Below are 25175 nucleotides of genomic sequence, written 5' to 3'. Positions count from 1 at the left end.
TATCCGGCTTTTCGTGAAAGTTGAGGCGGCACTGTCACGCCCTCATTTTTCAACCAAATTGGTTGAAATTTTTGGTCAAGTAATCTTCGACGAAGCCCGGACTTCGGTATTGCATTTCAGCGTGATGGCTTAAAAATTAATTAATGACTTTGGTCATTAAAAATCTGAAAATTGTAAAAAAAATATTTTTTTTATAAAACGATCCAAATTTACGTTCATCTTATTTTCCATCATTTGCTGATTCAAAAAACATATAAATATGTTATATTTGGATTAAAAACAAGCTCTCAAAATTAAATATATAAAAATTATTATCAAAATTAGTTTGTCGAAATCAATTTAAAAACTTTCACCTTATTCCTTGTCGGTTCCTGATTCCAAAAACATATAGATATGATATGTTTGGATTAAAAACACGCTCAGAAAGTTAAAACGAAGAGAGGTACAGAAAAGCGTGCTATCATTCTCAGCGCTACCCCGCTCTTCTTGTCAATTTCACTGCCTTTGCCGTGAGCAGTGGACTGACGATGTTACGAGTATTGCTGCGTTGCATTGCGTTCAGTTTCAGATCTGTATCACATGTTTCTCAGTGCAAAAGTTAGATCCACTAATGTTCAGGTTAAAGTTTCTGGATAATACTAATAGGGCCATCCATTACATGCACCCCCGCTTTCTAACATTATGCTCCGCATAATCTATATATTTTAAAACATATTCTCCTGTAACTGTAACTACCAGTACCAGAACTAGAACATAGAAACTGAAATTGAAATTAAAACTTGAGTGAATTATTCACATTCTTCTGTTCTTGTTACTCTATTTTCTTGTATTTCAGGATGATTGTTGTCTTCCCGTCTTTTCTTTTAATCACGGATGAGACAAATGAATTTGTCGTCTGCACTTGTGCGAGTGCCGTGACCTCTTCCATGGGCAGATATACCATGACAGGATATAACTTTGATGCCCGAGGTAAGTCGGTTTTCTCTTTCTCCGGACTTTCCTCATTTACAGAAGCGTCGCTTATGTTCTCGTATACTGGTACTTGTTCCATCTGTAACACATTAATATCGTATTGCGCTAATTAAGTTATTCCTAGTCAATATTTTCATATTTGTCAACCGTCCATACTACAATACATCTTGTATTACCCACTTATCTTCTAAAACTAACCGAGACCGAGTAACATTGTTAGTATTGAACAAGTCGCGTAAGGCGAAAATACAATATTTAGTCAAGTAGCTGTCGAACTCACAGAATGAAACTGAACGCAATGCCATTTTTCAGCAAGACCGTATACTCGTAGCATCGTCAGTCCACCGCTCATGGCAAAGGCAGTGAAATTGACAAGAAGAGCGGGGTAGTAGTTGCGCTAAGAAGGATAGCACGCTTTTCTGTACCTCTCTTTGTTTTAACTTTCTGAGCGTGTTTTTAATCCAAACATATCATATCTATATGTTTTTGGAATCAGGAACCAACAAGGAATAAGATGAAAGTGTTTTTAAATTGATTTGGACAATTTAATTTTGATAATAATTTTTATATATTTAATTTTCAGAGCTTGTTTTTAATCCGAATATAACATATTTATATGTTTTTGGAATCAGCAAATGATGGAGAATAAGATAAACGTAAATTTGGATCGTTTTATAAATTTTTATTTTTTTTTACAATTTTCCGATTTTTAATGACCAAAGTCATTAATTAATTTTTAAGCCACCAAGCTGAAATGCAATACCAAAGTCCGGGCTTCGTCGAAGATTACTTGACCAAAATTTCAACCAATTTGGTTGAAAAATGAGGGCGTGACAGTGCCGCCTCAACTTTCACGAAAAGCCGGATATGACGTCATCAAAGACATTTATCAAAAAAATGAAAAAAACGTTCGGGGATTTCATACCCAGGAACTCTCATGTCAAATTTCATAAAGATCGGTCCAGTAGTTTAGTCTGAATCGCTCTACACACACACACACACACACACACACACACACACACACACGCACATACACCACGACCCTCGTTTCGATTCCCCCTCGATGTTAAAATATTTAGTCAAAACTTGACTAAATATAAAAAGCCTGCTACAGTACCTTCGTGCTTTACCATTTTCACATCGCCTAACAATAACTCGACTCCTTGAGAACTCCACCTGTCCAGTTTGAATAATTATCTTGGCCTAGTGCCTCACATTATTGTCACACAGGGATATATATATGTCTCGAAACCAGCCTCAATTTACCTTGAGTTACGCTCCATCATACTAACTAACACAATCCATACGAAAGACGTATATGAAAATACTGTTTATGAATGACTATCTTTTGCACAATGTCATCGTTATGTTCCAGGAAAACAAGGCGAAATTATGAACAGTTCAGTCTCCACTTCTCCATCCACGTCGGCACATTCTTTCCTTTATAAGGTAACAGTCTGTCAATGTGATACGCCTTTGAATCTTTCTTTGGTCTAGTTTTAATAAGGTATGTCAACATCGAACGCAGAAGAAGAAGAAGAAGAATAAGGTATGTCAAATCATCAATCTTGTTGGTGATGATATACGGTACTTTCCATTTTGACGTCATTTTAGTACACACACCTATCTTCCTGACAGGGTTGAGCAACCAGACTAATTGTCCTACACTCAGTTCACGTTTTCTGGTTTTCATGTTGTAGTATTTCTCTTGATGCACTGCACTTTTCTTTAAATGTTTCCGCGCATGTTCATGTACTTTTTGAAATATCTGTTCCAGGTTTGCAGTGTAGACATCTGGGGAAACATCTTCTTCTTCAGCTCCGGGTCGCCCAAACACCAGTGACATCGGTAGTCTCGCCTCACGTCCCAGCATCATTCGATTTGGAGTTATACCTGTACTGCAATGAACCGACGATCTGTATGCTGAGGCCAGCAGAGGTAGGTAGATATCCCAGCTTTTCTGGTTGTTTTCGCAGTACGCTGTTAACATAGCAGCCAGTGTTCTGTTGAATCGTTCTACAATTCCATTTGCTTGAGGCCGCATGCTTGTAGATCTGGTCTTGTTTATCCCCACTAGATTGTCACTGCCTCTCGTCAAATGATTCAAAACAACGCTGGGACTGGTGTACTTTTATTTGTCAATAGCACCGTAAAACTGCAAGAGAATAAAAAGGTCATCAATACAAGACCCATGTTCACCAATGATAAAAGTTAGAGGAACAAGAAGCATGGTCACAAATCTTCCGACAAGACAATCATTTATAATGCTAAAACCATGAGAAAATAAAAGAAACATCGAAGCGCTATTACATAATTACTCATACCTCGTTGTCCAAGGAATCTAGAGGCAGAGAGAGTTCCATGAGTTCAGTGGCTTTCAGTGGGAGCGACCCAGTGTCGCTTTCATGAGGTTCTCTTGAGCGAAAGAACCCAAAATGGCTTACATTTACCGCTCAGCCGGAAAACCGCGCATGAATACAGAAAACTGTTACTTGAAACAATCCACCGAAAAACCATCGAAAAATCCCGAACCACAGCTACTCATCCATCAAAGGGCAGGTACACACATCAGTAAAAAATGTCCATAAAAAGGTGGCAAATTAAGAGAAAGAACCCGGAAAGATGGAACTATATCGCGTTATAACTTAGGAGTAAACAAGGGTTTCCCGAAAGTGGTCAAGGGGAAAGAATCCATGCAAAGTTATAAAAAGTTAGTTACACTTAAGGGGTCGCTTCCCTTTAACTGCATGGCAGTTACACTCCCACCTGAATCATCTACTTTAACTTTAAGATGATTTAAAAGTCCAGGAATATCAAACAGGTAATAAAAGTTCGAGTTAGAACTATCGCTAGAGAACTTAAAAAAGGCTATTCACGTTCACTGGGTTAACTACTGAATGTTCAAGCAAAAAAGCTGTCCGTAGAAAGCTTAAAAAGGATATACAAGTCCAGCGGTTTGGCTAATCATTGTTCGAAATGTTCTTTGGGAGAAGAACAATAAGTTTGTGAACTGGTCTTTCCAGGTAGGACCTCTGGCGCAGAGGTTTTCCATGTTTATCAAGTTCAGAGGTTGCCATGAGTAGTTTCACCCTTCTGACACGTCCGTCATCGCCGGGAAAGGTTTTCACAACCCTGGCTGTTTTCCAGTCTGTCCTGCAGATCCCATCTTCTTGGAGTAGGACAATGTCACCTTCCCGGATGTTGTCCTGCGTTTGTTGCCAGATGCTTCTGGTTTGCAGAGTTTGCAGGTATTCCTTCTTCCATCTGGTCCAGAAAGTGTCTGCAAGGTACTGCACTCGCCGCCATCGCTTCTTCAGGTACAGGTCTTCCTTCTCGAAGACTCCAGGAGGAGGAGGCATGACAATGCCAGGCTTCATGGTTAGGACATGGTTAGGCGTCAAGGGCAGTGGGCCGTCTGCTCTTTCAAGGTTTTCCACAGTCAATGGTCTGCTATTGACGATAGCCATCGCCTCGTACATCAGTGTTCTTAGGCAGGATGTGTCGAGTCTAGCAGCACAGTTGTCCAGAATGCCTGTAAGGACGTTGCGGATGTTGCGTATCTGTCTTTCCCAAATTCCACCGAAGTGGCTGGATGATGGGGGGTTGAACTTGAATTCGCAGTCCAGCTCAAGCAATCGAAGTGCGACTGTTTTGTGGTCCAGCTTCTTCAGTTCTTCTTTTAGCTCATGTTTCGCCCCAATGAAGTTTGAGCCTTGGTCACAGCGTATCATTCGGACCTTGCCTCTGAGAGCGATGAAACATCTGAGGCCATTCAGAAATGCATCGGTTGTCATGTCATCGAGTACCTCAATGTGTACTGCTCTCATGGCCAAACATGTGATCAAAAGTCCGTATCGCTTGACTTCCTTACGGCCTTCCTTCACAGTGAAGGGTCCAAAACAGTCTATTCCACAGTAGGTGAATGGCGGAGATGGCTCTACTCTTTCCTTTGGGAGGTCAGCCATCTTTTGGCCTTTCGCCTTTCCACGATGTCTGATGCAGGCTGTGCACTTGTTGATAAGTGACGAGACAACTCTTCTGCATCCCAGGATCCAATATCCGGCAGAGCGGATTGCGTTTATTGTCAGGCTCCGACCTTGGTGGGCTGTCTTTTCATGTTGATGTGCAGTGATGAGGTGAGACACGTGGCTGTTTTTCGGCAGGATCAAGGGGTGTTTTACGCCATAGAGTTCTGAAGTCTTCTTGATTCTGCCTCCAACTCGCAGCAGGCCGTCTTCGTCAAGAAATGGGTCAAGCTGGCTGAGCGGGCTCGACTTCGACTTCAGATCACTGACGTCAAAGCTCTCTCTTTGGATACATTTGACAATGTTCTGTTCAGCTCTCTTCTTGGCTTCGACATCCGAGATCTCCTTTCCCCGTTTGCGTGCACAGCACATGACGATTCTGGCAACAGCTGTGACTGCGCGTCTGAGGCTGGAGAATCTCCTGATTCTCTCTTCAAAGGTAGTGAACTTTGCCCCTTGTGTAGTGTGGACTGTTGCGCTCTTGATTTCTTTGTCCTGAGGGTCCACTTCAATGTCTGCGTCATTTATTGTGATTTCCCTTTGCCAGAGAAAATCTGGTCCTTTTAGCCAGTTTGATGTGGACAACTCATCCACTGACAATCCACGAGAGGCATGGTCTGCTGGATTCTCTGATGTTGCAATGTAGTGCCACTGGTCAGGATTGGACCTTTGGCAAATCTGTTCCACTCTGTTCGCGACATACATGTGGAATCTTGTTGTCTTGTTTTTGATGTATCCCAAAACCACCTTTGAATCAGTCCAGAAGAAGTTAGTGATGTTTGGGTAGTCAAGTTCAGCATCCAGAAAAGCTGCCGTCTTCGCTGATAGTACAGCTGCCTGAAGTTCCAATCTTGGAACTGTTGTTGCCTTCAGTGGAGCTACTCGGGCCTTTGCCATGACAAGAGTGCAGTGTGCTTGGCCGTCGTCACTTCTCAGGCGCAAGTATGAGCACTGCCCGTAACCTTGCAGCGAGGCATCGGAGAAGTGGTGAAGTTCAACTCCGACTGGCGAGCTGATGTTCCCCAGGTAACATCTTGGGACTTTGAAGTCTGTGAGCTTTTGCAGGTCACTCATCCATTTCTCCCATTGTGGGCGGAGGTCTTCAGGGATAGGGTGGTCCCAACCAGCTCCGCCTCCACACATTTCTTGGAGAATCATCCTTCCCACTAGGACTACAGGTGCAATGAGGCCCAAGGGGTCGTAGATTGATGCTACAGTGGCCAAAATTCCACGTCGTGTCAGTGGGTTGTCTTTTGGGTTCAGCTTGAAGCAGAGGCTGTCTGATTCCATACACCACTGCAGCCCCAGGACGCTCTCAAGTGCGGTGGTACCAAGGTCCGTGTTTTTGTTGGCTTGAGCAGCACCCCCGCGCTCAGACTCTGGAACGCTGTTCACGACCTCATTGCTGTTTGAAACAATCTTGTGTAGCCTCAGACCGCCTTTTGAACAGATGAGCCTGGCCTTTTCGAGCAGATCAATGGCTGCTTCAGCTGTGGACTCTCCCTTCAGGCCATCGTCCACGTAGAAATCGTTCATGAGAAAATGTGCAGCCCTTTCTCCCAGGTGTTCGTGGTCTTTGGCAAGTCGCTTCAGTGCGAAATTGGCGCATCCAGGTGAGGACGATGCACCAAACAAGTGGACTTTCATGCGATAATCGACTGGAGCCTTGGAGAGGTCTCCATCCTCCCACCACAGAAACCGTAGATAGTCTTGGTGTCGTCTTTCCACCCGGAACTGGTGGTACATTTTCTCCACATCGCATGTGAAGGCGATGGGGCCTTGTCTGAATCTGCAAAGGACTCCCACCAGTGAGTTGACGAGGTCAGGGCCCTGAAGCAGATGATCGTTGATACAAGTCCCTTGGTATCGAGCGCTGCAGTCGAAGACTACTCTGACCTTTTCTGGCTTTTTGGGGTGGTATACTCCATGATGGGGGATATACCACTGAGTGTCGTTCATTTCATCACTTGGGACCTTCTCCGCATCCCCTCTGTCAATGATTTCCTTCATAAAGGCTGTGTAGTGTTGTAGGTACTGAGGTTTTCTTTCAAACTGCCGTTTTAGAGCCATGACTCTATGATAGGCTACTTGTCGATTGTTGGGCAGCTTTGGCTCGCCATTTCTGAAGGGAAGTGGCATTTCATAATGTCCATCCTCTGTTTGATGAATGCCTTCTTCAAGTGTCTTCAGAAATTGTTTGTCTTCTTGGGACATCGTTTGGTCAGGTGGGCTCAGTTCCTGGAAGTCTTGCTCCATAATTTTCACGAGATCTGCCGTCGTGACCTCTTTAATGTGAGTCTTCTGCACATAGGTCACTGATCTCTCTGGATGGTAAGCTGAGTGAGCAACTTCCCCTGTGATCACTCTATGTGAGGTTCCGATAGCATCGAAGCTTTCTGTGATGCCGCCGACGATGCTCCAACCAAGCTCTGTCTCAACTGCATATGGCTGATCATCGTCTCCAGTGACACAGTTCAATGGTGCCAGTGCTCTCGGGCAGTTATATCCAATCAACAGCCCAACGGCGCAGTCTTGTTTGGGAACCAAGACGTTCTCCAATCTGCTCAAATGTGGCCATCTGCCTGCCGTTTCTGGTGATGGAATGTGCTCATCGTCAAGCGGGATGTGATCTCTTGAGTAGGTGACAGGCAGGTGTATCGTCTTCTCCGAGTTGAAGCCTCTGACCCTCAAGTTTGAGTACTTCTGACATGCCACTGTGACGCTAGTGTCTGTCATCGTTGTCAGCTTCAAAGCAGCTGGTGTGGAGGAAGCCTGCAAGTCCCTTGCCACGGACTCCAGAACAAATGTAGAATCAGACATCGTATCTAGGAGTGCGTAGACCAGTATCTCCTGGTGTGGGTTTTCGTCTGTCGACAGAAACACTGGGACGGCCATTGACGTCAAGCTGCTCTCTGTATTTGAGAGAACCTTCCTGCATGATCCATTCTTTAGATCAGTTTGTTGAGTATCCTTCTGATCATCCCTTTTCATTTCCTTTGGAGGACGCTGGTGATTTGACGACCAGTTGTCGTCATGAAGGCTCGTAGGATGTTTCTTGCTGCACTTCTTGCAGTCACACCGTTTCGTGCAGTCCTTTGACATGTGCCCTGGTCTTAGGCACCCAAAACACAGGCCTTCCTTTCTGACGAAGTCCTTTCTTTCTGACATCTGCTTTCTCATAAAGTCTCTGCACTCATTCATTGAGTGATGTTGCCTTTTACAAAACAGGCAACTTGTCGAGGATGCAGACGTCTGGGTGTTCTCATTGTGGTTGTTGGAAACCATGTTGCCGTTCGTATTCAGGACTGTCTTCGGAGGCCGAGGTTGTTCATGATGCCTTTGGCTTTGTGGCCTTGGACCCGCTGGTAGAGGCTCAGCGGAGAGGACTGGGTCATTCACAATCTCAGATTCTTCGACAACAAATTGCGTGAATTCCTGGAACGTCGGGTATCTGGCCTTGTCTCGCTTGGTTGTTGCCGTTGTCCGATTCCATCTGTGGGCTATCCAATCTGGAAGCTTGGCTGTGATCTTTCTGATCTCACGCACGTCGTCGAGAATTTTCAGGTCAGGTACTTCGGCAGCTGCAGCTTGACACTGGAGAAGGAAGTCAGACAAGTTGCGAAGGCCCGCTTTATCCTTGTTAGCCACCTTAGGCCAGGCGTCCAGTTTGGTGCGGAAAGCTTCAGAAACGGCAAAGGGGTTGCCAAACCTCTTTTCCAGAATATCCCGTGCTTGCCTGTATGCATCGTCACTTCTGAGCATGAAAAAGCCACTGACGGCCTCCCTGGCCGGCCCACCTAGGTAGCGTTTCAAGTAGTGGATTTTGTCTGACGGTGCGATACCTCTATTCTCAATCAGTGAGGTGAATGAGAAAATCCAGTCAGGATAGTGAAGTGGATCGCCAGTGAAAATGGGTGGCTCTGGAATAGGCAATCGACTTGTGGTTATTGCCCTTGCTAGCGCATCTGCAAATTGTTCGGTAGTTTGGCTCCAAGGAGTAAACACTGGAGCATCGTAGTTCAGGTTTGTTCTTTGTGCGTGAGTATCAGACTGATGCAAGGCCTGAGCTTCATGACGCAGGTTCGTTCCTTGTGAGCGATCACCAATCTGACGCAAAGCCTGAGCGTCGTGGCGCAGGTTTGTCTTTTGCGATCGGCCATCAAACTGATGCAAATCCTGAGTGTCATGGCGCAGGTTTGTCTTTTGAGCACAATCATAAGTCTGATGAGAGGCCTGTCTATGCGGCATGATGTTGTTCCAATCATCAATTTGATGCAAGGCCCGTCTGTGTGGCATAATGTCTTGTCTCTGTGGTGCAGTGTGGCTCCCTTGGCTTGATTGTGAACCACTGTTAGGCTCGTCAAGCACTTTCAGTCTTGCTTCCTCCATTTTCAACTGAGCCACAATTTTTTCTTCTTCTATTTCTCTTTTCATCTTTGCCATCGTTCTTTCTGTTTCCATTCTGCGTAGATTTTCTTCAAATTCAAGCTGTTCCAATTTTTCTTGTCTTTCTTTCTCAAGACGCTGTGACTGCCCTTACAGAAAAGAAAAGTCGCTGCGACCTCGCTGCGACCTCGTTGCGAGGTCGCAGCGATCTAAACACATCGCAGCAACTAGTCGCAGCTGGTCACGGCTAGCCGCGATGTTGGCGCGAGCCTCGCAACAACATCGCGGCTAGCCGCGACCTTGGCGCGAGCCTCGCGACAACATCGCGGCTAGCTGTGACCCTGGCGCGAGGCTCGCGACAAGAGCGCGGCTAGCTGCGACCATGGTGCGAGGCTCGCGCCAACATCGCGGGTAGCTGCGACCTTGGCGCGAGCCTCGCAACAACATCGCAGGTAGCTGCAACCTTGGCGCGAGCCTCACAACAACATCAAAGTTAGCTGCGACAATTGGCGCGAACCTCGCAACAACATCGCGGGTAGCTGCGACCTTGACGCGAGCCTCGCAGGTAGCTGCGATCTTGGCGTAAGTTTCCGAACAACATCACAGCTAGCCGCGACCTTAATGGAGGCTCTGAGTGGCCCTATTTGCAAATATTCTTACCATCTTGGCACAAGAATGAGACATGGTGGCAGCAAATATTATTCAGAAACATAACACTCAGCTTGCTTCATGTTTTAAAAAACTGTATGAAATATGTTTCATATTACAAAGTAAATATTTTCTTTTGTTTTTAAGCAAAAAGTGTATTTTGGCATTAATTCTTCTGTTAAAGGGATGTATAAATCAGCAGCCCGAAATTCTTGTTTGTTTACCAACTGCCAGAGACTTTTATTCTGTAGTTTCACACAAAATGTTGTTGAAGCAAAATTCAAGGCTTAAAGGTCGTCTACATTTCTGCTTTTTTTTCAATAATCTTATGGTTAGATTTCGCTAAAAAGTTATGTCAGATGATGAATGAAGCATGGGGAAATTTTTTTATCAAAATAAAAATAAATGTAAAAAAAGTTTTTATTTTTGAGAAGTACAGTATAACACTTCCAATGTTTTGATTTCCATGTGGAGAGAGCATGTGTTTAACTATAAATATCGTCCAATCAAATTCATGTCACTATGCTGACAGCCACACCCACACAATCACAGCAACAGTTTGACACATATTAGAGCGCTGTCCACGATGTTTTGTTAAACGCACAAAATGCATGGTATTTGAGAGGACTTTTGCCCTTGGCATTTGCCAAATAAGGATATCGTACTACGCTGCATTACTTTCATGAATTTTCAATCGGCTAACCTGGCTTCGTCCTTCGATCCTGATCGAAGGGGAGTGTATTTTTGATATTTGTAGGGAATAGCTAGACTTAGTATTTGATGCCGATTTCTGTATAAAAATGTAGACAAACACCTTTAAACTCGAGTATTATATTTTCACAAAGATGGTCGCAACCGTTTATATGGCATGTTGCATTTCCATTTAAAAATCAGGTAAAGTGTTATCTTGTGCTTCTTTAAAATTTGGGAGCTAGAAAGTACCATGGTGACGTGTTGCTAACTGCATTTAGCTTAGGGAGTTTACTATTGCCCATTAAACTCAAAGTGTACAACCAGCCTATATTATAAAGACTTAACAGAAATGATCAGATTCAGAGCATATTATAATGGACAGCACACGAATGGAAGCACTATATATAGCTTGCACACCAACAAACAAGAGAAATTTTAACTGGCAGTGTGACGATCAAACAATTCCATTAAAAAATATAGCTGGAACCTTAGCTGTTTTGCGCTTGGAGTATTCTCAAACAAATTTGGCATATATTTTCAGGAAAAAAAAGGTGTACTCCATACATTAATTTGACCGTTGCAACATTAAAAAGTTTACCAAAACATTAAACCAAATGCTTCTTTCAATGTGTAATGACAAAAGCGGTTACCATTGATCAAATGCAGAGTTGTAAAGTTGTTATAATCATTAAACCATACTTATCGTATTTTTAGACAAACAAGCATACATAGTCTAATACGGCAATAATTATGTGTTCCCAGGTCTTGATCACAGGCGGAAGGTATCGTCCACTGGTCTTTCTGTGATCTTATAGGTAAACCCCAAACCTTCTTTGTATCACTAATAGCTCCTAGCCGCAATCGGGATTTTTTCCACCCCATTTCAAAGGACCAGACCATGCTGTTTTAAAGGTTATTACTATTAGAACCACTAACCGATGACTGAAGGTTAGAGAAATGCACCTGAAGATGCCAAAAATGTAAAGAAATTCACCGAATAAAATAAAAAATGTATACCACATCAAAATACATACCATTTTCGTTAGTTAATTTGTGTTTACTATGTGATTTTGTATGAATATTTTATTGAAGTACCGTTCAGCCTCACACAGCCTCCGCGCGCTGTGATGCGCAACATTTTTCAGTTCGGTCGTCGTACTTTACGCTCTCTTGCTCCGCGTCAAAGAAACTACAATGGGTGTTTTGAAAGAGCAGAGCTAGCTCTATAATTTCGTATATTTTGAGAACTGGAAAACAAAGTGACCAAAAATTGCGGTTGAAGTTTTCAAAATCAAACTACCGACAACTTTATCACACTGCCAAATGAAATACACCATTCGATTCAGCTCGAATTTTTCTTTAAACAAGCAAAAAATGAAGTCAGTCCGACATGTGTCCTCCGAGCAAGACGCCCAAAACGAGGCTCGAATAGCTTTGCCTGCAGTTTTGAAAATGGCGCCCGGTGGCTCAAGCCGCGATTACCGACTCAACAAATTCGACCCAAGCATTCTTTTCGTCCGGCACATCGATTCAAGATGTTCTGTTCGGTAAGTTTAGACATATTAAAGTATTGATTGAATGTTTTTAATGGCGGATGTACGAAATGACAGAAGGTATTTTGTACTGAATTTGACGAAGCGGTTCGACTTCGATGGCCTGTCTGTGTTTCAAGCGGAAGGGTTGTGTTACGAACCGCTTTCGTTTTTTTCTCTAACCCAATAGAATCTAATGACGAAAATAATCATTGACAATGTATCTAAAGATATAAAAAAAAAACTATTTCTGGTGCATCTACGAAATGAAAACATTGCATATTGTTCAAAAACTGATTTTATTCTGGTCACGTAACTTCTTCTTTTCTTGCACCAGCTGAGTGGAAACCAAAAGTAGAATTCACCAGCTGACTCTGAGAACGTTTTGCGGACTCGCAATGTTTCGCACATGTATGTCGACTTATTTCGTGTGAGAAAACAGATATTACAGATATATTTTTTTAATAAAATACTGGTAGCTGCTTTTTTATTTATTGAAAATGAAATAACTGACTTTTCTTCTTTGAGTTTGAATGGTGTTTTTCTTTCTGCAGAAGTAGTGTTTGATGTTATTGTTATAACTTACTTTTTGTTCTTTTCTCCAGATGACACGCATGCACAAATCCACCGACCGGGGCTGACAAACAAGGTTTTGCTGCAGTTACAGAGGCAAAGTGGCAAGCCCTCTTCAGTGGTAAGTACTCGGTTGATCACAACTCTTTTTTGTCTTATAGATATGCTTATGTATTTATAAACAGGCTAGCAATCCTTTGCGTCTTTTCTTTATCCACTAAAATTAATTACAAAATAATAATAGACATTGATAATTTGTATTTATTTCTTTGGCTGTCCCTTTTACTATACTGCAGCATAGTTCATGCACTGGTATATTATCTTTTGGAACACAGACTGATATTGACTTTTTTTCAGGTCCACTCCTGGTTTGAGAAGCTCTTCCCAGAAGTTACCTTTCCTGTGGATCGGATTGGTGGTGTCATTGATCGCACGGAGAAGCAATTCAAGGAGCACCTCAGTGGGGAGACAGGAACAACAGCATTTCTTCAGGTTGTCAGAGATCTTGATTCAGAGATGAGATTCCCAAATTTTGACATAAGAGGGTAAAGGAAGTTTGGGGTCCAGGGGCAACGCCCCTTGTGGGAGTCAGGGGGCTGAAGCTGATGCGTTTTTAGCATTTACATAACAAAAAATTGCTCAGAAATGAGTCTTATCAGCAGAATATTTTGATTAGAACTTTGGGCATTGTTCATGCATTTCTAGAATGAATCTCACAAATAAACAACAACAGTCACTGAAAATAACATCACACTCACAGACTGACAAACACAAGTGTGCACACAAGGACAAATATGTGGTCAAATGGTCTTTCAACACACTCTTGCCTCTCTATTTGTAGCCCAGTACTTTATTACACCACGTGCATTGTGCCTTCCCCGAACATTCAACTTTTGAACCGAATCTCCGAGACGGATGGACAGTTTTCGTCCCTTCACTTCGGTAGTTATAATTTCGTCTTTCCACGCCCAAACCCATTTGTTCTTTAGCCCTTTATCAATCTCAGAAGCTAAAGCATGTTCTGTTTCTGCCAACAATCGCATTGACGACGCCATCTTGCTAAAGTGGCTAAAGTCAACAACTAAATCAGCCCATTTAGGAACTTCCGCGATGAAGACACTGATGATGAGGAGAAACTTGTTCCCAAATGGACAGTTCGTACACGGGTCTAAAGTTCATTTCGTAGATTTTTGGTTTTGAGCTCGGCGGAGATTTTTTTGTCGGAGGTATTGTCGGTCCGGACAATCAAAAACCGGTCTAGTCTTTTGGGAGATTCAGTCATTGGCAGGTCAGATTTTTGATAATCAACCTCTACCCCCCCCCCCCCCCTTTTTTTTGACTCACATGCGAAGCAAAAGTGAGTCTATGTACTCACCCGAGTCGTCCGTCCGTCCGGACGTCCGTCCGGAAAACTTTAACGTTGGATATTTCTTGGACACTATTCAGTCTATCAGTACCAAATTTGGCAAGATGGTGTATGATGACAAGGCCCCAAAAAACATACATAGCATCTTGACCTTGCTTCAAGGTCAAGGTCGCAGGGGCCATAAATGTTGCCTAAAAAACAGCTATTTTTCACATTTTTCACATTTTCTCTGACGTTTTTGAGATTCAATACCTCACCTATATATGATATATAGGGCAAAGTAAGCCCCATCTTTTGATACCAGTTTGGTTTACCTTGCTTCAAGGTCAAGGTCACAGGAGCTCTTCAAAGTTGGATTGTATACATATTTTGAAGTGACCTTGACCCTGAACTATGGAAGATAACTGTTTCAAACTTAAAAATTATGTGGGGCACATGTTATGCTTTCATCATGAGACACATTTGGTCACATATGATCAAGGTCAAGGTCACTTTGACCCTTATGAAATGTGACCAAAATAAGGTAGTGAACCACTAAAAGTGACCATATCTCATGGTAGAAAGAGCCAATAAGCACCATTGTACTTCCTATGTCTTGAATTAACAGCTTTGTGTTGCATGACCTTGGATGACCTTGACCTTGGGTCAAGGTCACATTTATTTTGGTAGGAAAAATGTGTAAAGCATGTGAGTCGTATGGGCTTTGCCCTTCTTGTTTCTCAAGGGATCTGGACGATTCAGGAAAACGGTCCTGGGGATAAACTTTTGAGCAGAATTCCGCGAAAAAGCGGAAGAATCTCATCTCTGTTGATTTTGTTTCTGATGCACTCAGCCACCTTGGGTTAAGAAGGGGAGAACTTCTTGGAGAGTGCATACACTACGTGGTAGGTATGCAATATCTTATGTACTGGTTAGCCTGTAATGTACTGTCTTGATTTCATTTTCGAAATATAGTTTTTCATAATAACTATATCGCTGATATTCAGTACCAAACTTTTTTTTATTTAGCTCTACACTTTTACTTTTAGGGTGTATTGCAATTCACTTTGAAAAAAAGGTTAAGCAGCTGTTTATGTTTAAACAAAAAATTACTCACGAGACCTTTAGCTAAACCCATGTGACATTGGTAAAAAAAACAGCATGAGCGATTGCTAGTGCTGGCGATCTTGTATTTCGGCAACAAATTGTGAACTCTGATGAACTTGTTCGTCCTGATCGCAGGATACAGCTTGCTCTATTTAATCTGAATTTAGGCCAAATGAGCTTTTATTAAATAATTTGAATTTAAACCAATTGTTTGTTTTTCATTTGAGAATATGCGTCTGCATGTGTTGAACTGCTTCTGTCTCTAGTCAATTTAGAATGTATGTAGCACAATGGCCTGTCAGTGCGAAAGGATTTGCATGCACCCACAAGCTGGTTGCAGCATTTTTCTGGGAGGGTTTAGGTATATTTTAACTGGGACTTTAAACCATCTAAACAATGTTCAGGGTTTGGTAAAGCATTTCCTCCTGCATAACTGCAGTAAGTTATCACTCATCACTAGGTTGCAGCTCACTTGCTGTGAAATTTGAAGGTCGTTGCTTGATGATGTCATGGACATCGCAGTAAACCGTGACAACTGCACAGGTAGCTGCAGCTGGCTCAAGGAAAGCTTGTACGTGGTAAGAATTTGGAGGACAGGCCAGGGATATCCCGGCTCACCCTGGTCGTTGCTAGCTATAGCATTGACATGGTCGCGGATATATATAGCTGTGACTACCACATATAGGTCCGGGTAATCGCGGCTAACTGCAAGGTAATCGCGGCTAGCTGCGACCTAATCGCGGTATATAGCTGTGACTATCAGGAACAGGTCCGGGTTACCGCGGCTGTAACCTGCTTGGGTCTATAATAATTCATCGCGGCTTGCCACGACTAGATCGCAGCTAACTGCGACTAGATCACAGCTAGCTGCGACTAGATCACGGCAAGCCGCAGCATGATCCCAGGAACATCGCGGCTAGCTGTGACCTGGTCGCGGCTAGCTGTGACCTGGTCGCAGCTAGCTGTGACCTGGTCGCGGCTAGCTGTGACCTGGTCGCGGCAAGCTCACAGTAAGGGGTCCAGGACATTGCAGCTAGCTGCTGCTAGGTCGCGGCAACCTCGCAGGGAACATCGCAGCTAGCCGCGACCTCATCACATCAAGCTCGCGGGTGGGATCTCCATATAAGGATATATAACTACATCGCAGCTAGCTGCGACTTAGTCGCAGCAAACTTAATTTGCATGGTAAATTACGGCCTCGCAGCGACCTCGCAGCGAGGCTCGCTGCGACCTCGCTGCGAGGCTCGCCACAGGGCCTTTGTTTCTGTAAGGGTGTAGCTTGGCTTGTAGAGCGGCAGCTTCAGCTGCGGCCAGAAGTCTCTGTGATGAAGTAGAAGAGGCCTTAGATCGCTTTGACGCATGAGAAACTACTGAGCGTACAGGATTATTCATGTGCTTTGTTGCAGTAACAATCTTGTTCATGGTTGAGACTGCCATATTTGCCACGTCGTTGAGCAAACCATCAGTGCTTTCTTCACCATCATCCAATTCATTTATCTTCTCAGCAGTTTCTCTCAGTAGGCTGATTCGGGATGTAATCGCTTGGCGCCTTGAAATCAGATCTTCACAGTCCACAGTGCTCTGTTGTAGCAGACTGTCAGTGTCAGTAAGAAAGTCCAGCAACCCACAATGTTCAGAGTGAAAGGCTTGTAAAAGTAGTTCTTTCTTGTAGCTTCTGCCCTTTTCTGTCAGTTTTTGTTCCCTTGCAGAACGTCTGACGCTTTCTGAGTTCTCTTGTCCTTCGTTCATTTCAAGAGGGTTCAGATTTTCCTTTTCCATAGTTTTGCCAGTCGATGTCTTCCAAGTTCTGGCCGGTTGTTGACCTATGTCGAAGGTCAATGGTTGAAAGGTCGCCTTTCTCTTCAGGCGCGTTTTCCTTTACTCTGGTAGCGAGTTCGTTTTACTCTGGGAACGAGTTTTACTGTCACTGCCTCTCGTCAAATGATTCAAAACAACGCTGGGACTGGTGTACTTTTATTTGTCAATAGCACCGTAAAACTGCAAGAGAATAAAAAGGTCATCAATACAAGACCCATGTTCACCAATGATAAAAGTTAGAGGAACAAGAAGCATGGTCACAAATCTTCCGACAAGACAATCATTTATAATGCTAAAACCATGAGAAAATAAAAGAAACATCGAAGCGCTATTACATAATTACTCATACCTCGTTGTCCAAGGAATCTAGAGGCAGAGAGAGTTCCATGAGTTCAGTGGCTTTCAGTGGGAGCGACCCAGTGTCGCTTTCATGAGGTTCTCTTGAGCGAAAGAACCCAAAATGGCTTACATTTACCGCTCAGCCGGAAAACCGCGCATGAATACAGAAAACTGTTACTTGAAACAATCCACCGAAAAACCATCGAAAAATCCCGAACCACAGCTACTCATCCATCAAAGGGCAGGTACACACATCAGTAAAAAATGTCCATAAAAAGGTGGCAAATTAAGAGAAAGAACCCGGAAAGATGGAACTATATCGCGTTATAACTTAGGAGTAAACAAGGGTTTCCCGAAAGTGGTCAAGGGGAAAGAATCCATGCAAAGTTATAAAAAGTTAGTTACACTTAAGGGGTCGCTTCCCTTTAACTGCATGGCAGTTACATAGATTACACATTTCCTTGAATAACACTGATTCAAAGTTTGTGCCCTGATCAGTGTATAGTGTTAGTGGATACCCAAATCTGCTTGCGAAATGGGTTATGAAGGCTTATGCTACTGTCTTTGCTTCTTGATTTGGAATTGGTATTGCTTCTGTCCATCGTGTGAATTGATCTGTGATGACCAAAATATGTGTGTTTCCCCTCACTGTTTTGGGAAAAGGTCCACATATGTCTAGATTCACTCGTTCCAGAGGTTCACCAACTCCACAATGTCCAAGTGGAACATGTTTTTGATGAGATTTTCGAGTAGCACACTTATCACATTGTACACAGTAGCGTTTGATACAATCATCCATGGCTGGCCAATAATATGACTGTTTTATTCTCTCTCCTGTCTTTTCAGATCCCAGATGACCAGCGGTGGGAACGTCGTGATGATTCTTCATAACATCTTCTTGCTTTGACTCAGGTACGATCATTTGTAGTCCTGTATCTTTATCATTCTCAAGACGCTTTCTGTAGAGAATACCATCTACTATACATAGTCTGTCCCACTGAGCCCAAAGTGTTTTTGCCTGAGAACGTTTTGTAGAGAGATCTGCCCATTTTGGTCTCTCTTTTGATTTCATCTTCGCAGATAGAAGTGGTTCAATATCTTGATCTTCAAGTTGAGCTTGGCTAAGTTCTTCTGCATTCCATCCGTCCAGAGATAATGGATGAAATCTGACTTCAAAATCAGGTTTTTCTGTACTTGATGATGAGTCTAGAGTTTTACTACATGACGGTTTCTGTTCATCCTCCACAATCATAGCTATGTTGTGGTTTTCTTGCTTGACTTGCTTGCTTGTAGAACTGAGGATATCAGAGAAAGAGAATTGAACTGCTGTTGGTCTTAGTTCATCATTCTTGTTTTTCCGTTGTGTCAAAGTACATGCAACAAAGTGTTCTTCTTTCATTGTTTGCTGATCCCTTTGTTTAATCGCCTGACCATTCACAGCAACTAATGGAGTAGACACTTGAAGAGGTGAAATACTGTTTTTGTTAAGTTTATCAAAAACTGACGTAGAAAGAAGAGTTGTAGTGCTTCCACAATCAACTAGAAAGTTGACTTTTTCTTGGTTCTCTACCAATACAGAAGTATACATTCCATTGTCAGTATCACTAATTTTTGATCCCGATACACCAATTCTTCTTGGAACATCTTCTTGTGTTTTATCTTCATCCTTTCTGTTTTCTTGTTTCGTAATTTCTTCTTTCTTCATGTAGCGTTGAGTATCTTCCCGGTTTTTCTGTTCCGTAGTTTCTTCTATCTTCATGTTGGGTCTTCGTCGATTTACCGATTCTCGACCCTTTAGAATCGGCGGTTCTCGTTTCCCTCTCTTCTCTGTTGAGAACGTCCGTTGTGGGTTGGTTGAGTTTCAAATTGTTCCTGTTCTTTGCACTTCCTGTACAAATTACAGTCTTTCAAACTGTGGTCAGAGCGTTTACAACATGTGCAAAACTGTGTTCTCTGTCTGCAGTCTCTGGACAAATGTGTAGTCCCATTACATGTCCAGCACCGTCTGTCTCCCTTTTGTTGTTGACGATTTCGAGCAGATGTCTCCGGTGAAGAATTTATCATCGTTGATTCTTCTCCGTTGACCATGAAGATTTTCTTTTTCTGTGGTACCATGATAGCTTCATACATGTCAGCCACCTCTTCAGCTTCTCGAATGGTTTGACAGTTTCTCTCCAAACATCGCCATTTTATGTCTGGACTCATATTTTTATACCATTGCTGTAGTGCAAGTTGATGTTGAGTTGATGACCCAACGTTTGGATATGCCCTTTGTGCAAGTAGCAGAAGTTCATCAGAAAAGTCTGCCAATCCTTCATTTGGTAGTCTTTTTCTGTTTTCAAACTGTGTGGTCCAGTACACCCCATGTCTGGATGCTGTGCCGAATCTCTGTCGCAGTTGAAATATAAGACTGGCATATTCTCTTTTCTCATGAGGTGCTAGTCCAGCGTAGAATCTTCTGGCTTGTCCTTTCAAACAGGCTCCAAGAGTGAGTGTTCTTTCTCTCAGTGTCCAACCACCTAAATCAGCAATACATTCAAACTGATCTAAGTATGTCTCAAAGTCATCACTCCCATCGAAAAGTTGTGGTTTCATTTGTAGACCTCTTCTACTTGATCCTTTGTATGTCTTGTCTGTTACTGTTAGTTCTTGAACACCTCCAGTAGAATTATGACTATTTCCTCCCATCGGAAATTCTGTTCCCTCAGTTTCTTCATCACGTAGATACTGTTCATAAAATTGTTCAGGATTCATCATTGTTAATACTTTCTTTTCTTCTTTTGCAGAAATCAATCAAGTCCAATCCAAGCAGAATCTCCGTAAAAAGTCACTTTTGAAGAAAAGTCATTCTTCATCCGGTATAAAAGTCAAAAGACATCTCCTTCTTGTGAAATCCTCTTCTTCAACGATATCAGCTATGTATAAAACATGTATCAAAAGTCAATAAAGTTTATAAAAATCACCTCCAGGCTACTATGCTTCTTCTCATTTCTTCAGTTCCTCTTCTTTCTTTTTGTGTACGTTGTCTAGTTTCTTCAGTTCCTCTTCTTTCTTCTTGTTGTACGTTGTCTAGTTTCTTCAGTTCCTCTTCTTTCTTCTTGTTGTACGTTGTCTAGTTTCTTCAGTTCCTCTTCTTTCTCTCTTGTTGCACGTTGTCACAATCACATGAAGATTTTAATCCGTGAATAATCACATGAAGATAATAATCCGTGAATAATCACATGAAGATAATAATCCGTGAATAATCACATGAAGATAATAATCCGTGAATAATCACATGAAGATAATAATCCGTGAATCAGCATTTTTTTTTTTTTTCTCACACACACACTTTAATCCATGAATCCACTGCAGGGTTATTTCCAAGAAATGTGTCTTTCACAAAAGAATCACAAATCCCACACTTCTGACACCATTGTAACGGATCCGCTGTATGCTCTCGTTGTTTGTTTGTTGTGTGTGTGAATGTTAATGAAGAATAAAACAGACACAAATTGTTCCGGGTTTCAATGTTCAGATTTATTCATCTGAACAAATTCGTATCGAATTTCAATATACCAGTGTATCGTTCATTCACATATAAAAATAGGCATGACATATGACAACCTTGTTCCGGACTATCTTCTTTACTGCAGACCTCGATTTCTCCCGTAGACTGGTTCTGACTTCTCTTTTCCCCCTTTCTTCTTGTAGACCACTATCCCTTCGTGTAGCTTAGAACCTAGTGTTCTCTAACTCAATATTATATCCCTCCTCGTCCAGTCTCGAAGAAGCCGCCCCGATTTCTTCTGTCGAATAGCCCCACTTTCTCCTGTCGAATAACCTCAAAAGCCCCGTCTTGAAGAAGCATACTAGAACCACATCGCAAGAACTGAATAGAACAGCATCGCCTTAGAACCCGTCTAGAACCCAAACCGCTAAGCCAAAAGAACTGCCCACTAGAACAATCGCTAAGCCAAAAGAACTGCCCACTAGAACTCAATCACTAAGCCCCGATTTCTGCTTTCCCTTGTCTATTTATCCCTTTCCTTGTTTGTTTACCTGTTACCGCTAGCTACCTCTAACGTTTTGATCGTCTATAACGATCTCCCTTGTCTGTCTACGTTACCCCAATACATGTCCTAACAACATAAACAACACACCTTGATTCTCCTACTCTTCTTCAGTCGTCTCGTACCTTTAGCAACGAACCGACACTCTCGATCGTCTTAGAGTCAAGGCGATCGAGGATGTTTGTTTACGTTTCTCTAGGTAACTTCTAACAACGCTCAAACAACCTATCCTACCGAACTAAATCTCCATTTTACTTTCACTCAATCATTATCCTATCAATAATGAATCAATTCTAAAATGCATAACTATATTTACATGCACATTTCATAACATAATATTCTCTCATCGTTCTGCTTCGATGAGATCTCGTATAACACCTTCTCAAGTCAAAGCGACCAAAAAGTGTTTGTTTACGTTTCTCTAGGTAACCTCTAACAACATACAAACAATTTATCTAACTAAACCAAATCTCTGTTTCCTTTCACTCAATCATTATCTTATCAATAATGAATCAATTCTAAAATGCATGCAGTAATATTCACATGCACATTTCATAATACAATATTCTTTTATCGTTCTTCTTCGATGAGATCTCGAATAACACGTCATCTAAAATGGCGTCATCGAAGAGAAGATTACGTTCCATTGTGTTCATCTCATAAGAAAGCGATCGATACGCACACGATTCCGAATAAAAACTGCATGAACTAGTCAGCGAAAGTTTCCTGCTACGAACTGTGCAGTGGTTTTCTGGTGAGTACATCTTAACACAGTTAATATCGTAACATTTGTCCACAAGTCTCCCAGTCTTTCACTTGTGTCAATGAAGAACACTTTTAGATCTGTATCACATGTTTCTCAGTGCAAAAGTTAGATCCACTAATGTTCAGGTTAAAGTTTCTGGATAATACTAATAGGGCCATCTATTACAATATGCATGCCATCTTCAGAGATGAAGGAGAGTGCAGTGTTCTATGTTCCAACCAGACTCGCAGTACTTTGCTCCAGAAGGAGGACTGAAGACTATCTAACCCTTTAAACTTTTTAGGACCAATAATTGAATTAAATCGAGACAAATCTGTTCCAAAATTACGGAAATATAATCTAGGAATCCAAGTCCATGTACTATTGTTATTCATATTCGAAAGCTGAGCAAGCCAGCCGCGCAGAATAGATTCTTGCAATATCAATTATTTGAATTCCTCCTGTTCCTATTCCACTGCACATAACACTTCTCTTCACTTTCTCAAACGCTTTCTTATTACAATTAATTTTCCTCCAAAGAAAACAAACAATATCGTATTAATTTCTTTCAACACAGGTTCAGGGATGCATATTGCCTGCATAACATAAACAAACTGGGAAATCAAAAAATTTTTATTACGCACATTTTACCAAATATGCCAATATTCCGTTTGTCCCAGTTTTAAATCGCCTGTTTAATACTCTTAATTCGTTGTGTCCAGTTTTCATTCACGAGGGAGGCACTGAATGTATTGCAAAAATATATTCCCAAAATCTTCATTTGTTTAACCCATCTTAATCCGTATCCTCCCTCGTTGCTATTCCGTTTTGATCCAATCCACATTGCTTCTGATTTTACTCTATTTATCTTCAAACCGGATATAATTGTAAACTCGTCTAATATCCCCAAAACAGCTTTAATGTCATCTTTATCACGCAAAAACATGGTAACATCATCGGCATACAGAAGTGCCTTCAAAATCTTTTTAAACATATGCAATTCTTCTGAATCGTCAGTTTCAATTTCCAAACCTTTTACTTCAGAACCTTTTCGAAATCGGGTTGCAAGCAGCTCAATTCCAATAACAAAAGCTAGTGGTGAGAAAGGACAACCTTGTCGCACCCCACAGCTGACTTCAAAATCACTTGAGAGCCAACCGTTGTATCCAATGCAGCTTCTTGTGCTACTGAACAATACTTCTACCCAACGTAAAAAATCTGTTCCAAATCCGTATCTCTTAAAGGCATATAACATAAACTCTTTCGATATGCTGTCAAATGCTTTTTTGAAATCCAAAGCAAGTACCAAACCAGGTTTTTCTTGTAATCTAAAATGTTCAATAACATCATCTATTGTTCTCAGCGTATGAGAGACGTTTCTACCTTTAATGAAACCAACTTGATCTTCGTGTACTATCTTTTGAATAACTGGGCTTAACCTATTTGCTAAACATTTAGCTAAAATCTTATAGTCTGTATTTGTCAAAGAAATTGGTCTCCAGTTTGATAAACTGTGTTTTGATAAATTTTTCCCTTTGTGGATCAGGGTAATAACCGCCGATGCTTGGGTGTAGGACAGACTTCCATTCTCAAATGATTTGTTAAATGAATCAACAATAACAGTTCTTAACTTTGACCAAAAAAACTTAATAAATTCTGTGGTTTGTTTGTTTGTTTGTTTATTTGTTGCTTAACGTCCAGCCGAAAATTCTGTGGTAAGGCCGTCCATGCCTGGTGAGGAACCATTTTTCATCAATTTAAGTGCCGATGATGCCTCTTCAACCGTTACATTTCCTTCACACTCTGCCTTCTCCTCATCACTTAACTGAGGAACATCGCAATCTTGCATAAAAGGATGTAATATCATTGTCTAAATTTTCATCAGGTATTTTTGTGTGAATAAAGAGTTTGAAAATACTCTCTGAGCTTCCAGTAACCGTCGCGATATAACCTTCGTGGTTGAAAACGACGTTAAACACCAAATAAAGAAAGAAAGAAAGAAGCTTCCAGTATATCAAATTGATCTGTAATGACTTCACCATTCTCCAGTTCTAATCTTGGCATTAATTTTGATTGTGCACGTGATTTTTCTAAGTTAAGAAAATACTTTGTATTTGTTTCTCCTTCTTCGGTCCATTTTACTCGTGATCTTGTCTGGGCACTGTGCAATTCTGTTTTTTCAATAAGTTCCAAATTCAATTTTAACTTTTCTCGTCGAAAAATAGCGTTTTTATCATCTGGGTTTTTGGCTAAATGTGAGTTTTTTGACAGGCCACGGCGAATAGTGAATGCTAGGATGAAGTGGGAAAGCTGGTTTTGGGTCATCCCCGTTCCTTTGATAAATGGTTCATCTTCTTGGTAAGTAAAACCTGCCCCCCTCCTGAATCCCCTGCACTAGTTTCTGTCTTAGCTGAGGCACTGACAGCTGTGCAGACAGCTCGATTTGAAGAGCACAAGTCGACACTCCCGGGAGTGGAAGGTTGGGTCTATCGCAGAATCGTCTGTCAATTGTTTTTGAAAATCCCCCTGGGAGAAGATTTTTGACTCCCGTTAGGAACCCAAGGAGCTGGCCAAGCGTCACTTCGGTTTCTCCGTCTGTGTCAAATAAATAAAAAAGAGAGATGCAAGATATAATCATAATTTGAGTTTGTCTGGTTTTCTTTGTTACCTGACCTTGATATCATGTCTACTGGTTTCCATGCTAGTGTGGCAGATTTGATTGATACCGGGGGGGGTTATGCAGGATATTTCTCATTGGCTCGTGATGTTGTTTGTCTGACCTCGCGTTGTGTTCTGCTTGAGTGTGAGAATGTTTCCTGTTTCCCTCTTATGCCCCCGATGCAGTAGTATCTAGTCTAGCTCTCACTCGGCCAACGGCCTCTCTCTTACAATTAAAGTAGCCCACACCGTGGTTGTACAGTTCAACACATCATTTTATTT

General features: G+C 41.9%; 1 protein-coding gene and 3 long non-coding RNA genes across 4 annotated transcripts; 2 read left to right on the top strand and 2 right to left on the bottom strand.

Moving 5' to 3' along the window:
• Positions 1–570: 570 nt before the first annotated feature.
• On the top strand, positions 571–20354 carry LOC138975171 (uncharacterized). Its single transcript, XR_011458536.1, has 5 exons — positions 571–969; positions 2348–2421; positions 2750–2910; positions 18285–18350; positions 20225–20354. It is a non-coding gene; the product is annotated as an uncharacterized lncRNA (long non-coding RNA).
• On the bottom strand, positions 3091–6255 carry LOC138975170 (uncharacterized). Its single transcript, XM_070347829.1, has 2 exons — positions 3297–6255; positions 3091–3127 (listed from the first exon to the last, which is right to left on the bottom strand). The coding sequence occupies exon 1, from the start codon at positions 6153–6155 to the stop codon at positions 3933–3935; it is 2223 nt and encodes a 740-aa protein (XP_070203930.1). The 5' UTR covers positions 6156–6255; the 3' UTR covers positions 3091–3127; positions 3297–3932.
• On the top strand, positions 11672–14160 carry LOC138975169 (uncharacterized). The gene is made up of 3 exons (XR_011458535.1): positions 11672–12271; positions 12862–12950; positions 13187–14160. It is a non-coding gene; the product is annotated as an uncharacterized lncRNA (long non-coding RNA).
• LOC138977355 (uncharacterized) lies at positions 17243–17877 on the bottom strand. The gene is made up of 2 exons (XR_011459245.1): positions 17449–17877; positions 17243–17279 (listed from the first exon to the last, which is right to left on the bottom strand). It is a non-coding gene; the product is annotated as an uncharacterized lncRNA (long non-coding RNA).
• Positions 20355–25175: the final 4821 nt, after the last annotated feature.

Source organism: Littorina saxatilis, linkage group LG9 (assembly GCF_037325665.1).
Source record: "Littorina saxatilis isolate snail1 linkage group LG9, US_GU_Lsax_2.0, whole genome shotgun sequence".
NCBI lineage: Eukaryota > Metazoa > Mollusca > Gastropoda > Littorinimorpha > Littorinidae > Littorina > Littorina saxatilis.
This window is presented reverse-complemented; position numbering and strand designations above follow the sequence as displayed.

Excerpts from the sequence above, each read along its gene's own strand:
- LOC138975170 (XM_070347829.1), bottom strand. The coding sequence starts at position 6,155 with ATGATTCTCCAAGAAATGTGTGGAGGCGGAGCTGGTTGGGACCACCCT.